The sequence below is a fragment of the Sebastes fasciatus genome, chromosome 18 (genome assembly GCF_043250625.1).
Source record: "Sebastes fasciatus isolate fSebFas1 chromosome 18, fSebFas1.pri, whole genome shotgun sequence".
NCBI lineage: Eukaryota > Metazoa > Chordata > Actinopteri > Perciformes > Sebastidae > Sebastes > Sebastes fasciatus.
This window is the reverse complement of record NC_133812.1, coordinates 26,791,997-26,806,659: the sequence shown is the minus strand read 5'-3', so window position 1 is coordinate 26,806,659 and position 14,663 is coordinate 26,791,997. Positions and strand designations below refer to the sequence as shown.

Sequence of the window (14,663 nt, the reverse complement as noted above, 5' to 3'; positions counted from 1 at the left end):
TGTAATTTAACCCAAAAGACTCTTATCTTTATTAACATGTATGACACGAGGCGATCCACTCATCCGGTACATTTCCTCTCTTCTCTTTTCTTTAGAAATAATTAGAAAACTGTACAGTACCAAAACAAATAAAAAAAGATATTATTAAAGGTCTCACAGCACTTTAAAAAAAACTCCCCTTTTTTTTGTCTTCTATAACAAACAAGCTCAGAAACAAAGACTCGATGCAGGATGACACGTATTTAAAAACAAGAAAACTTTTCATGCAGCAACTTTAAAAAGAGCCTGAGAATGTTTTAATGGAGGTGAATAGAGACGCTGTCAGAAGATAACGGAGGAACATGGATAAAATGAATCTATCCTCACGTTGACTCAAACTTGTTCTTTTGCATCGAAGCATTTCGATGAAAACGGCAGTTTATTTATTTTTGTGTCTGGAAAATAATCATCAATGAAAAAGTCTACAATGTAAAAAAAAAATGTGTGAAATGAAATAAAAAATGTCTCAACTACTGTTTTAAATCAGCCCTCAATGTTACAAGGCCAACTCTGAGATGGAGTCGAGCATTTGGGCCGAATCTACGTCATGAAATTTATATAATAAAAGAAAGTTAACGCCCTTTAATCATCCTCTCCTCCTCGCAGCGTCTACCGTCAGAACCACCGAGGAGCATCACAGCAGCAGCCTGCTCTCATTACAACATCTGAATCAGTGTTGATGTCTGATTATCTGGCGATAGCGATGTGCTCTCCTAACGCTGCGACTGAGTGTGTGGATGAAGCATTTAACTCATTTAGCGGCTGGCTAGTTAGCTAGTCAACGTTAGCTTGGTAGTCTAACGGTACGCGTCCACAGCCTCCGTCCTTCCCACGCTTCCCATTCACTGTCTATGTAAGCAGCCGTGCAATGCTTTCTGGTAGCGTGGCGGCGCGATTCCAGAGACGGACCGTCACGTCGCCCGCTCCTCATTTGCATAAAGTTGAGGGCTAGTCTACTTTATGCAAATCACGGGCGTCCGATGCGACTCGCCGCCTCTGGAAACTCCCAAAATCTTTTAAACTTACAGTTATTGATCCAAAATAAAGACAAATTTAGCAACATCATGGCTTATTACTCGCATAAAATGTTTTCAGAAACATTTCGGTGAACTATTTTCGTGATATAAGAGAAGAAGGTTTCCAAACGAGCCGCCATGTTGGTTCCGGTTTGAAAGCCGGGAGCAGCAGCCCACGAGGGAAAGCGTCCAATCAGTGTCTAGTGACAGCTCGTCAAGCGTCCAATGCTGGGAAGCGAGGCGATCCCTCGCGATAAAAAAATGCCCCTGTGGACACGAACCATAATGGACCCACGTCCCCGCCGTCTGGAGACTGCCGGGAGGAGAGTGGACGGCTGCTCTGCGACGCTCTGTCTCCAGAGCTGGCGCCGCAGTTTTACGAGGCATCTCATGAAACTGGATTACTGAAACATTTCTACTCAGTTTGTTGTCTGGAGGATCAGCCGGGTCTTTCACTTCACTTTGTACGCAGTCAGTCAATCTGCTTTTAGGCTCTTTAATATTAAAATGTGATATTTCTGCCGTTCGGGTTGTTTAGGGAAGAGTTGTACGGACAACTACAGACTACTATCACTGGATTACTGAGACTGAAGAAAACTTATTTTTTCTCTGATTTCTAAGGTGATTTCTGGACGTTTATTGTGCTGGACGTCAGAGATGATGATATCCTGGGGAAGAGGAAGTCACGCTGAATCTAAAAATGTGTGTTTCATGCGTGTGAGTTCAGATTTGACTGAGTTATGAAGAAGAAAACGAGGGTGTGTGTCAAAAGCAGTAAAGTAATCCAGTGAAGTGAAGACCGACTGAGGTTTGCAATAATTATTGCTCTTCTCTCTGTTTTACTTTTCTTGCCAAAACTTTTTATCATCTGAACAAACCGTCGAAATCCCATCCCTCTTTTTGCATAACGAATATATTAGAAATTTTGTTTTTAAGATCAGCACCATAAGATGAATATAAAAACTGAATAAATAAGGAAATTAAATAAAACCTAGAAATAAATTAGATAATAAATATAAAGGCACTTCCAGAGCGTTCATCCTTTTGTGAGATCTGAGCAGCAGTTTGTTCTTCTGCTGATCCAACAAACATCCATCGTCCCCGACACGTTCAGTCATTAGAAACCAGATGTTTCACTTCTTCACTTCCTGAAGAAGCAGGTGTTGTGTGTTTGTATAAATGAATGTTGGATGTTTAGTTCGCAGATATGAATGTTTTTCTGTGACGTCTTGAAAGGACAATAAATCGTCTCTGTCGTCATCCGGCTTCAGAAACTCTCTCCGCCTCCCATTAGGTCGTCCATGAGCGTATTAGAAGAACTGGACACGGCACTTTTCGTTCATTCCAGTGAGCAGAGCTCACTGAGTGCACAGTGTGAGTGTTTTCATGTCTGGAGACGTCCTTTTATTTTAAAGTGGATCTTTAATGGAGATAATAATTGAGTTTGTTAGCAGTTGGAGGCGTCCTGTCCACAGTTTAACACACGTCTCTTCGGGGGATATTTTGGTTGCAGTACCACGAGTGGCCACCGGGGCAGACTGACGGTGGTGGTTGCAGTGTCCTGGGCATCAAATACCGGAGCTTTGTCACGCCCCTCTGTGTGTGATGTGGACGCACAAGGCGTCTTTTAGTGTCGGTAAAGGTCCTGACACACCAAGCCGACGGTCGGCCGTTGGTGAGCGTCTGTAGTCTAGTTTTTTCGGTGTGCCCCGCATCGTCGGCTCTAGTCTGCTCGTGTCGGAGGTTTTTCGGCCGATTCAGCGTGTTGAATCGGCGGTGAAGCTTGTCCATGAGAGAAATCACTCTGATTGGTTGTTCAGCTTAAACCAATCAGTGCAGGAGAAGAGAAAACGGAGGTGAGGAAAGCCAACGAGTAAAAACACAGAAGACTCTTCTCATGTTTCATCTCATCTGATCGTTAAAGATATTTTCACGACGACATTTGGAATGAAGGTAAGTGGTGAGTGAGAACGATGTGAAAATGGTCGGCAGACGCCGCTTTGTTTCATGTACGTATCATAACGACGGCTTGTATATCCGCCATCCTCGTCCTCTTCCGGTTTCCCTTTTTGAATGATGAATGCAGACTACCGCCGCCTGCTGGTGTGGAGAGTTAATTCCTCTCACGCAGGAGCAGAACGTACTGCTAACGTACGTGTTAACTGGTCGTCAGCTGTCGTCTTTGCGGTGTTCGACTGCAACTTGTCGGGCAAGACAAAGGAGACGTGAGGCGATGCAGCAGGCGGCCTTCGTCGCCGCTAGTTCTCTCTGCTTGGTGTGACTCGGGCTTATGAGACGCACCGGGCTTCCCATTAACTAACAATGTAAACTCATCCACGGCGTCATTAGACGGTCAGGTGACGTAGTTTAAAGAGCAACAAAATCAGGGAGGTGGATGGGTCCAACAAACACAAAGCTTTCATCCAGGAGGCCGCTGTTAGTGTACAGTGTTCACTTTCACTTTGTGTCCTAAACCGATGGTGGTTTTGTTTGAACATTAACCAGGTTTTTACTGCGACCGTAGTGGAGCGTCATAGTTTGGTGCGCTGGACGTCAGAAAGTGACGCTGACGGGCCCCGACCGGGCGTCAGTACGGACGACAGTGTGTTGAGCATCCGGCTCTCCTCTCACACCTCCACCTCCTGCTGTCCTCCCTGCGTGGCGCCGGCGGCCGTCGTCGTCACCGCGATGTCGAAGCAGGTCTCCATCATGACGCGGGACTTGCAGAGGTTGACGCAGTACTCCAGCTCCGCCGTGGCCTGAGCCAGAGCCTCCAGGTACTCCTGGGACTCCCGGTCCAGGTCCTGGTCTACGTCGACTGGAGGGAGGGCAGAGACAGTAAGGGAAGGGTTAACGTTAAACACATTTATTACACGGCTTTGTTGAATACTCGATTCTGATCAATCACGGCGTTCTACGGTCTGTTATTTCTTTATAGTAGACCGTTGCTATGTCTAACAGACCGTTGCTATGGGCACAGCTCTGATGTCGGACCGTTTTTGTGTCAAATTATTGATTTCTTAAGTAAGTAGCTGTGTAATAAACAACAACGTCGCTGCCGTATTTATGCCTAGATGACTTTATGTTGAGTGTTGATGGAGCAGCTGCATAGCCTGGCACTGATGGAACCAAACTCCATTCAGAAAACAAGCATTTTAAAAGTTGTTTGCTTGTCGTCATGGTAACAGACCTGACAAAGCATCAATTCAGACTTTTTACTAATCAGCATCATTATGTAGTTATTTCAGCATCCTTTTGATCCGTTTATTGTAATTAAATCAGAGCACAATCTGTTTATTTTGAGTTCATACCGCAGTAGCGACGTGTGGCTTGCTAGATACAGTCAGCGCGACGGCGCTGTATGTGAATACAGCTCGCCGCCGGGTGACGTTATGAACCCAGACACGACGGTGTTTGGTTTTCTGACATATCTGGGACTTCCACAACATGTACAAAGCAGCAACAGTGGTTATTTCTTCCATGGTTGATGGAGGAAAGAAAAGTTGTTGGTATCTATGGTGTCCAATTTTTGATGCCAACTGTCAATCATGACTTGGTTTGAGTCAGAAATAAATGTTAACGTCAACATAATCAATCTTTGTAACATGTAATCATATCATGTTGACGAGGTTTTGACAGGATATTCTGACTGATGGTGAACTGATAGTCTCTGATTGGAGCAGGGCATGCTGGGATACACCAGACCAGGACTCTCTGTATCTTCACCGTCACACCAGAGGAAGCAGACGGTGATTGATGAGCTCCTCCTGCAGCCAATAACAATCAGAGGTAATGATGTCGTATTGATCCGAGTGTTTCTTGTGTTTTTTTGGAGCTGATCGGAGCGTTTGTCCCGCTCACAGAGAAATAATAAAAAGATGTAAATATAATCCTCTCCCTCTGGGCTGTTGCTCCTCAACAATCTCCTCTCCAAACACACCACCGGCTCTTTCTTTTCCTTTTGTTCACAGGATCCAGAAATAGAAGCGGAACGGGAGCGAGTTGTGTTAACTGTCGAGGCTTCGGGCCGCCGGCGGCGCTCAGCTGGAAACTCCCTCTCTGTTTGTCTGTTGAGCGTTTGAGGTCGGGAGCTGCTCGGTGAACTCATCTGTACGGTACCGGCTCCGTCGGGTAACAGAGGTTAAGAGTGAGTGAGAACGTTGACACACCAGACTTCACACAATAATTACTGGATTTAGTGGCGCTGCAGACGGAGCTGTACTCACACTCTCCGCTCCACTTGTTTGGGTTTAGCATCAGCCGGCTCTTGGCCTCCTCCAGCTCCACCTTCAGCCTCTCGTGTTTGCTCTTCAGCTCTCTGATCTGCTGCTGCCTCTTCTCCAGCATCCTCAGCCGGGCGTTAAAGTAGAGCAGACCCTGAGGAGCAGACACACCAAACACACAACCTGATGAGAGTCTCTGAGACGTGAAGGAGTGCATGGAGGAGGGTGTAGGAGGGGGGGGGGATTACCACTAGAGGACCGAGGGGCTGCTAACCTGCTCTGAGGATTCACTCTCTGTCCACGGCTCGATTTAATTAGGAGCCAGCCGGAGATAAAATTAGCACGGGCGCTAATCTGCTGGCGAGGGATTAAGGACAGCGGAGGACGAGGAGGTGACACAGATCAGTGTCGCCTCTCAGCTTCACTTAATTACAGGTGTTGGAGGAAGAACCAGGTAACGCTGGACTGCTCACACACTTTAAACTTTAATTATTTGTTATCTCAAAGACGCACGAATTCACCAAAATAAAGGTCACGAGCAGACAGAAATAAGAGCTCAGCGACTGCTACCACAGTGAACCAGTTAGCTCCTGTTAGTGAGAGCAACAACAATGCTAACGTTATTCTGAGTAAACCAGAACTACTACGGGAAGCTGCTGCAGAAATAACAAGTGTTATTAGGAATAGTGAGATGAAACAGACTTAAAATGTATGTTATTAAATACAAATGAACTCCTATAAAACCCTAAAATGTTGAAATACATTTTTATTATTTATTAATATCATATGTTATTTCATAATTAATTAATTACGTATTTATTTCTTTAAAATTGAACACTTTGGGGTTCCATAAAGACCCTTTTAGAGCCGACATCATGATGACGTCACAGTGTTAGCTGGAGGCAAAACAAAGGAAAGACTGGAGGCTAACTAACGCTATCAGTGGGCTAAAGTTACACATCTAAAATGTCATCTTGCTGTGTTGTTGGGTGCCAGAATCCAGATATCACAGACATTAGAGATGACAAACTGTGATTTCATTGGGAAGATGAACATTTGTTTTGTGCTCACTTGAAAAGTGAAACTCACCTTTTCAACATCGTGGAACGGCTGCAGAGAGAAGACAGAAGCACAAAGAGACAAGATCACTCTCTCTCTGTGATGAAGTGCTCATCATGTTTCTCTAATTGATAATAAACCAGAGCTCTTTCCTTCCCTCGACACCGTTCACTGAAGGTTAATGAGGCGTTAACACAGAGAGAGGTGGCGGCCGTAAAGACCAACCAGCCGAGGAGGAACCTCCATCCATCACTGCATCCTCCTCCTCCTCCACTCACATCTAAACCAATTAAGACTGTAACTGACTCAACTGTAATTGACTCAGAGATGAACTGGCCTCAGGCTGGACTGGTGATACTGGAGGTCGGCGTAGAGAAGCTCATGGAGACGCACATCTTTTCTCAGGAGGAATAACTTGTGTCTATCTGAGTTATGAGACACGTTATTCACCGACAGTATAATCCACGGTGAAAGTCTGGTGTTATTTGACCCACCCATCACCCCGACCTCCTCCCTACACAGCGTTTGTCGTTCTTTATACTTCCTGGTTCATGATTACGTGGATTACATACGAATTCTGCGGTATATATATATATGAATTACAGTGCATTACTTTTAGTAGGTATAGCTATGAACAGTGGATGATTCGACCAGCAGACAGTTATTTAACATTCATCCTGAAGAGAACCGAGCAGATGGCGTCCGTCCTCACCTCTGAGCCCGTCACCAGCTCCCTCCTCCTCTGCAGGCGCTCCACGTCGTCAATCTCGTACACCTTTATCTCAAAGGGCTCCTTCAAGGCGCCGCCCAGCGGGGGCAGGTCTACCCACTGACCCCCCGCCTTCCGGCCCAGAGACGAGGTGTCCGGGAGGGGAGCCGGGATCAGACGCCGCCGCACGAAACCTGATGGAAGTCAGATTAAGAAAATTAATAAAAACAACAGAAAGAGATTAAATAATAGTTATATTATTATAAAGATTTTAGTTCAGAGACTTTGTTTCCTGCATTCTGATGACTTTAAAAGAATGAAAATATTAAAATAATAAGTACACTGCAACGGCATTTTTATGCTAAATAGGTCTACTTTTAATTTTACTTTTAATTCTCCAGAAAGAAAACTGAATAATTCGCCCCTCTGGAGTGAACTTCTGGTTTAAACGAGGCTAATATTCATCAGTTTTTATTGATTCATTCATTTATTTGCGCTGCTTGAGTATTTATTTTTCTAGTACTCTCCATTTCTCTCACTCACTGAAGCTCCTTTCAGACACAACGCCACCACTGCGCCCTGAAACACATTATTTCCAATGGTTTGCGCCACGCCACAATGGTTTTTCGCTGCGTCGAACAAAGCCCAACTTTGGGCGCTGCTGTGACTGCTCTCTTCCACCGGGAAAAGACATTTGGTGCAGCTTCATTGTCATCCAGGTGGAAACAGTAGGGATTATACACGCTGTACAGCGCCAGAAAGTGTGAAAATGTGTCATAAATCGGGAGAAATACGGGAGAATTGTGACCCCGGGGAGGAAACCAAGGGAGGACGATGAAAAACAGGAGTTTCCTGGAAAAATGGGGAGGGTTGGTAAGTATGTGTTTAAAACCTCTGAATTCAACCTAATCTTATTTTAATGACTCTGTGCACACGGCTGTCAGATAGCTGCTGTACAAATTAATTTTATGATGATCGTAACCAAAAGCAACAGTGTGCAGCACAAACAAGAAAGCCATTAATGGTTATTAAAACCTTCTGGGGCTCTGACAGTCGTGGCAGATTGAGGGGGAGTGTGTGAAGCGTAGTGGTGTGTAGTGGTTGGGGGGGGGGGTGATAATTGGAGTTGGATATGTACACCGGGAACTGCAGCGGCTTCATGAAATATTCATGAGTGCAGAAAGGAGCCCAGATCCGCAGACTGATGGCAGCCAGATCACACGACTCCATATGCATCAGACTGCCTGACCTGCTGCCAACGAGCTGCATGAATCACAATCAGCTGCTGTACGCTAACAGAGGCGTCGTCCCAGATAACGGGCGCGGACGCAGATCTGAAGAGATAAAATTCATGCGGTGAAAATATCAGAGAGGAGAGCCTTTGATGGATGCTCCCACAGCAGTAATACCTGTACTCTTCAGCATTCATGAAAATATGATATTGAAGAGCTGCTTTCATCCCATCATCACACACTCTGATGGATGGGAGCACAATTTAGAAAAAGTCATATACATGTTAATTTCTCCGCGTAGCTTCCAGAGGAGTTTTATGGCTCTTTCACGTTCTGAATCAATACACTGAGAATCAACTTCTTCCATTAACTCTGACCATATAAAACATAATTGGATGAGATGAAAAAGTAATTTTACAGCTTTGCCTTTTGAGTGTCCACTTTTACATCCCTCCACATCAGAAGTTTTTCCAGCCAAGGACCACTTACAAGATATAGAAAATAACGGGGATCCCCTCAAGTATGTCCCTCGGAATAATTTGACGTTTTTATTAGAGCTGTCAAAGTTAATTTCGTCTGTGGTAGAAACAACAACGTCGCTGCCGTATTTATGCCTAGATGACTTTATGTTGAGTGTTGATAGAGCAGCTGCATAGCCTGGCACTGATGGAACCAAACTACATTTAGAAAACAAGCATTTTAAAAGTTGTTTGCTTGTCGTCTTGCGGACAGACCCGACAAAGGATCAATTCAGACTTTTTACTAATAAGCATCATTATGTAGTTATTTCAGCATCATTTTGATCAGTTTATTGTAATTAAATCACAGCACAATCTGTTTATTTTGGGTTCATACCGCAGTAGTGACGTGTGGCTTGCTAGATACAGTCAGTGCAATGGCGCTGTATGTGAATACAGCTTGCCGCCGGGTGACGTTATGAACCCAGATATGACAGCGTTTGGTTTTCTGATACATCTGGGACTTCCACAACATGTAAGAAGCAGCAACAGTATACAAGCATTTTAAAAGTTGTTTGCTTGTCGTCCTGCGAACGGACCTGACAAAGCATGAATTCAGACTTTTTACAAATACAGCATCATTTTGATCCGTTTATTAAATCACAGCACAATCTGTGATATTTTACGGAAAGTAAGTCCTCACTATTAGCGCGTTCTCCTACGAATGTCCGGCAACACATGACGATTCCCGCTTGTTACATGCATACAGTCATTTCAAAATAAACTTCCTTTTCACAGGATTGAGTTAGGTTTAGGAAAAGATGGTGGTTTGGGTGTAAATAACTCCAAAAGTGATGTAACTTAAGTACGGAAGTTACCTGACAAACGTACGCCACTAATTTCTTTAGCGCATTAACGCAATTGATTTTTCGGAGGTTGTAGCGGACTAAGTTTTAAAGCCAGAGTGAAAGTACTGGCATCATACGAAACTAGAAAACCTAAAGAATCCATCGGTACCAACCATGTGAGAAGGGGGAAGGAGGATAAATAACATTCCAAACTAACGCTAAATTTTGGCGAGGAAAAACTGTCATGGCCGTTTTCAAAGGGGTCCCTTGACCTCTGACCTCAAGATATGTGAATGTAAATGGGTTAACATAGTCAACTTCAACATGGCTAACCATTCTGGACCTTATAATTCACCTTTTTTTCCCTTTGCAAAGTGCACTCACCATTTCCTCTCTTCTTGGGCGATTTAGAAACTCTGCTTCTGTTGGACGACGACACTCCGCTCTCGCTCATGGAGTCGTGCGCTGAGGAGGTGCTGCCGGTGGTCTCACTGTCCCGGATCATACTCTCATAGCCGCTGCTCCCTCCGCTGTGGTAAAACAGGGCCGTGCGGCCCATGGCGGGAGGCAGCTCCCCGCTGAGGATGCTGCTGTTGTCACTGCCGTGCCCGCTGCTGTAGCGCTGCGGCCTCCGAGGTGCGGTGATCTTGCTGTACGGTGACGGTAGCGGCGTGCTGCTTGGCGACCCACTGGCACTACTAGTCCCGCTGTCGGTGCCATCGCTTCCTGTTGCTCCGGGCCCCCTGCTGAGCGGCTTCCTTTGGCTTCCAGTGGCTAGCTCGCTAACCCGGCTGTTAGCCGCCCTGCTGATGGCCTGCTTTGTGCCCATGATGGTGCCTCTTCCCGTCTTGGCTCCCGCCCCCGACCGAGCTGGGGACTTACCAGTTGGAGGGAGGCTGGTGTTGCGTCCAGCTATGTTATCAGGAGGTTTAGGGGAGGAGCTCAGGCTCTTGGAGCTGCTGGTAGACAGAGTTCGAACCTTTGATCCACCAGAAACTGCTGCTCGAGAGCTGCTGTTGCCTTTGACCGACGCCAGTTTGCTTGTAGTTGCAAAGACACCCGGAGGAACTTGGGAAGATGCAGCAGATGTGGAGGCTGGAACCCCGAGTCTTGGCACTGATCTGTTGGATCTGCTGTTACCTCCTAAAGTAGCACCACTACCCTCCCTGGACAGTTCAGACCTGGACCCAGCTAAAGTTTGACTGTCACATCTCTCCAGAGACATCAGACTTCCGTAGTACCTGGAAGACTCGGCTTTGGCGCCTCGTGTCTTCAGGCTTGAAGACGTCCTGGCAGAGCCATGTTCAGTTTTTAAACTAGATGTCCTGTGGCTGAATGAATCCGCCCGGAGCCGGATTGACTGGTTGAATTCGTCCTCTGAGGTTTTAGGGAATGGAAACTTTCCAAAGTCGCTGCTTGTTTTTAAGGCACTTGGAGATAGGACTGTCCTTGTCTTTTGTTCTTGGCTCGACTGTCTGACAAGTGGAGCAGGAGGGGAGATGTTTCCGGATCCAGACTTGCTGCTTTTCTGCTCATTTGACTTTTTTCCCAAGGATGAAAACCTCAGGGTGCCGGTCACTGAAGTGCCTTCATTGGATTCAGAACTCACGGTTCCTAGAGTGGTTGCACCGCGGGTGAGTCGCGGCAGCTTGATGAGAGTATCTCCTCTCCTGCTGCTGGACTTCTCACAACCATCCACAACCCTCTGAGCCGAAGACGACATCTGTGCCTTCGGTGGCCGAGGAACACTGTTGCTGTTCCCTCCGGGCCTCTTGGAGGAAACACTACTCGCGCCACTTCTTGGTGGCTTACCTGCAGAGAGGAACCCGACCTCTCTGGGATCAAACTGACTGCTTCCCTGAAGCAAAAATTCATCATGTCTGCCTTCCTGTCTGCTGCAGCCCACAGCTGCAGATGAGGTAGGCTTGTTTTTCCTGGGAAGACTGGAATGGGCGGCGTGATGGGGAGTCTGGGCTGAAGGGTTCAGGGTACTGGGTCTCACCTTGAGAGAGCCTTTGAGAGAGGCTTTGGTTGAATCCGGGGATGGAGGGCACTTGGTAAACGAAGGTTTGTTTGGAGTAGCAGGGTCACTGTCCAGCTCTGAGAAACAGACACCACTGTCGTTCAGGGAGCTCTTGATGCCGTGCTGTTTATGAAACATACTTGGCGAGGTCAGCATGGACGCATTCTCGGATGCCAGGGTTTTGCCCCTCGAGTAAAGCCTGCTTTCAGACCACTCAGCACCCTCTTCACTTGACCAGGAGCCAACAGTTGAGTGCTGGCTGCCATGCTGGGAAAACAACCCTTCCTGGCAGTCGGTTCCAATGTCAGCCCCAGGTCCCACCGCTCCGTGTTGACATGTGTAGGCGTCATACTCGTCGTTAATGCTGCTGATGATGCTGACAGGCCGAGCGCCAGAGGCCCGCAGAGAGCAGTCACGGTTGAAGCTGAGGAGGTTGGAGGGGCGACCATTGTCTGGGATAAGGCCAAGAGGAAGCTCCTCTACGACGGTGAAGACAAGCTCATCTTCCCCGTTCAGCTCCACGGGCTGCTGCAGAGTAACGGTAGTCCTCAGAAAATCCCTGTCAAGACCGCTTCCTAACAGAGCTGCCCGAAGATTGCGGGCCCTTTCCATGCTAGGAGACCCCAGCGGTTGGCCTTGCCTCAGTGCTTGTTGACTCATACCCACTGGGGGAGTCCTACCTAGAACCTCCCCAGGCTGAGACGCTGCCCTAAATGTCCTGGGTAAGGACGGTGAGGCTGACGGCTTGGGTACACCTCCCCTGAGGTAGACCTTCTCTCGCACCACAGGCTCAGAGTCCTGGGGCAAAGTAGTCTTTACCACACATGGCTGAAAGGGGGTGGCTGCAAGTTTCTCCCCATCTGCACTTGTCCGTTTGGAAGTGTCCACGAGGCCGCTGGCTGAAGGGCATTTGGGTTGTTCCTGATATGGTTTATTTGTGCATGTGGTTGATGTACTTTCTGAGAACCCGTGGGAGGAAATCTCCTCAGATTTGGGCGGAGACGTCACCTCTGTGGGTTTCGTGGTTTTGGCCTCCATGCTGAACGTGGCCGGACCCTCGCTGCCGTCGATGCATTCGAGTCTCTCCTGCAGCTCCGCAAATGTGTTGCACTTCAAGTGATCTCCCTCAGACCTGGGCGCATCTTTGACTCGCTTTTTGTTCAGGGAGGGGATGATGGGAACGAAGGAAGGCGGCCCCTCGTTGTCGCTGAGCTCTCGGTCTGAGATGGCCGCCCCTCCGGGCCCGATGTAGATGACGGTGTCGCAGGAGTGTTCGCTGCTGGAGGAGTAGTCGGGATCGCTGGATAGCAGCAGGGGCGTGTCCGGGTCCAGGGCCACGATTTTTGGGTGGAAGGGTCGGAGATGAGGAGGTCGATGGGACGGACCTTCCTCGCAGGAACTCTCCCCTCCGGATGAGCTGGAGGCATACTGCAGATAGAAATCACACAGGATTAGCACACGAAAAAGACCTGCAATCAACCTGAAGGCAAATCCATTTCTGGAGCGTCCTGCGTCGATACCGTGTGAGGTTAAAAGGGCACACTGTGGGCTGGATAAAAATTCATGTCAATGAAATGTATAAGCTTGTAACCATATGGCTTTTTTAATCTATAAAATACAAACACAGCCTCTAATGAGAGTGAAAGCCTATTTCATCTACCGCCCCCGTAGGAACAGAGATATTGATTATCTGTCATATCACAGCAGAAATAACTCTCTGAATTATGACTGTATGACTCTCTGACCTGATCATACAGATTTACATTATAGATTAGAAGGTTTCTACTGACACCAGCCTCAGGAAGTCAGTTTAAACTCCTTCAGAGGCCAAAACCTTTGAAACTCCCATAAAAAGAAATTTGCTTCAAAGTTATAAATGTGTTTTTGAAAACTAAGATGTATTTTCTGTCCACTCTGTCTGGAAAGAAATACGTGATATTTAAGGTGCTGTTTTTCTTTCTGCTCCTAACATTAAATGTCAGTCACATTTCCCTGTTATTTAGCTTCACATATCTGGTATCCATGGAAACTTAATTATGGTAGGCAGGAAGTCAGTAATTAACATCACTCCAAACGTCTTGTAAAAAAATATTTTTCAATTCAAGAAAAGGTCATTACATCACTTTGACTACTATTGTTATATGTAACTATTGTAAAGTCCCATTGTTCCCTTCACATGGAACTACTTTAAGTTATTTTCTAACATTGTCACATTGGCATTTCTAAACTGTTTGAATTACTGCTAGCTTTGTAATGTGAGTCTAATTGCTCTTTTACGGTTTCTATTTTTATTCTTTTCTTATTTTTATTTTATTTTTCCCTTTCTCTATTTTATCTGTATTTATTTCTGTCCTTGTGCTGCTGCAACACCTGATCAATACAAGTTTATCTTATCTCATCTTGTTAATGTTTATTTGCAGGGTGCATCATTTCCTTTAATTTTGCACCATGAAGAAGGAAACAGGCAGACAGTTAGGATGAAAAATGGGATTGTCAATCTTTTAAAAGTTTAAAAGGGCATGGATGGAGTCCCTCCACTACAGCTCAAAGATAACAGAAATAAAACCATTCAGTTAAAGTTACTGTTTTTTAACATTCAAAGTCTCTTCCTAATGAAACAGAGATCCTCGACTGAGAAATAAACCTGAATAAAAGATGAAGCACCTTGGACTTCTTCTTCCTCATGCGGTGGATGCGGGAGGCCAGCTGCACCGTGGTCAACGTCTCCATGTAGTTGGCCGGGGAGTCGGAGATGTGGGCGATCATGGTGGTTCGACAGTTGATGTTGCCGAGGGATTCGCTGAGCAGCATGGTGAGCTTACTGTCCCTGAATAATACATCAAGAAACCCCTCGTTAGTCCCGAAAAAAAGAGGGAAAACACAGGCCTGAGAAACCCCCACAGGATCCCAAAAACCGTTCATTACCCCACGCAACAGTTGGGCTCAGATAAGCAAAAAGGAATAAGGATGATCTCTCATTTCACATTAATGAAGCCCACTTTGAACTGCACGCCACATGTGATCTGGAGTCAGATGAGGAGGGAAACGTCCATGAA

General features: G+C 46.3%; 1 protein-coding gene across 2 annotated transcripts in view; it reads right to left on the bottom strand.

The window, feature by feature from the left end:
- The window catches only part of kif26aa (kinesin family member 26Aa), a 44,543-nt gene continuing 29,880 nt past the window's right edge, over window positions 1-14,663 (bottom strand). For both annotated transcript variants that reach the window (XM_074616312.1, XM_074616313.1), the window contains 6 exons: window positions 14,272-14,434; window positions 9,969-13,035; window positions 7,050-7,240; window positions 6,368-6,388; window positions 5,282-5,432; window positions 1-3,873 (listed from right to left, as the gene is read on the bottom strand). In XM_074616312.1, coding sequence (XP_074472413.1) covers window positions 3,683-3,873; window positions 5,282-5,432; window positions 6,368-6,388; window positions 7,050-7,240; window positions 9,969-13,035; window positions 14,272-14,434 — 3,784 coding nt within the window. In that variant the 3' untranslated portion in view covers window positions 1-3,682. The remainder of the gene's footprint in view (window positions 3,874-5,281; window positions 5,433-6,367; window positions 6,389-7,049; window positions 7,241-9,968; window positions 13,036-14,271; window positions 14,435-14,663) is intronic.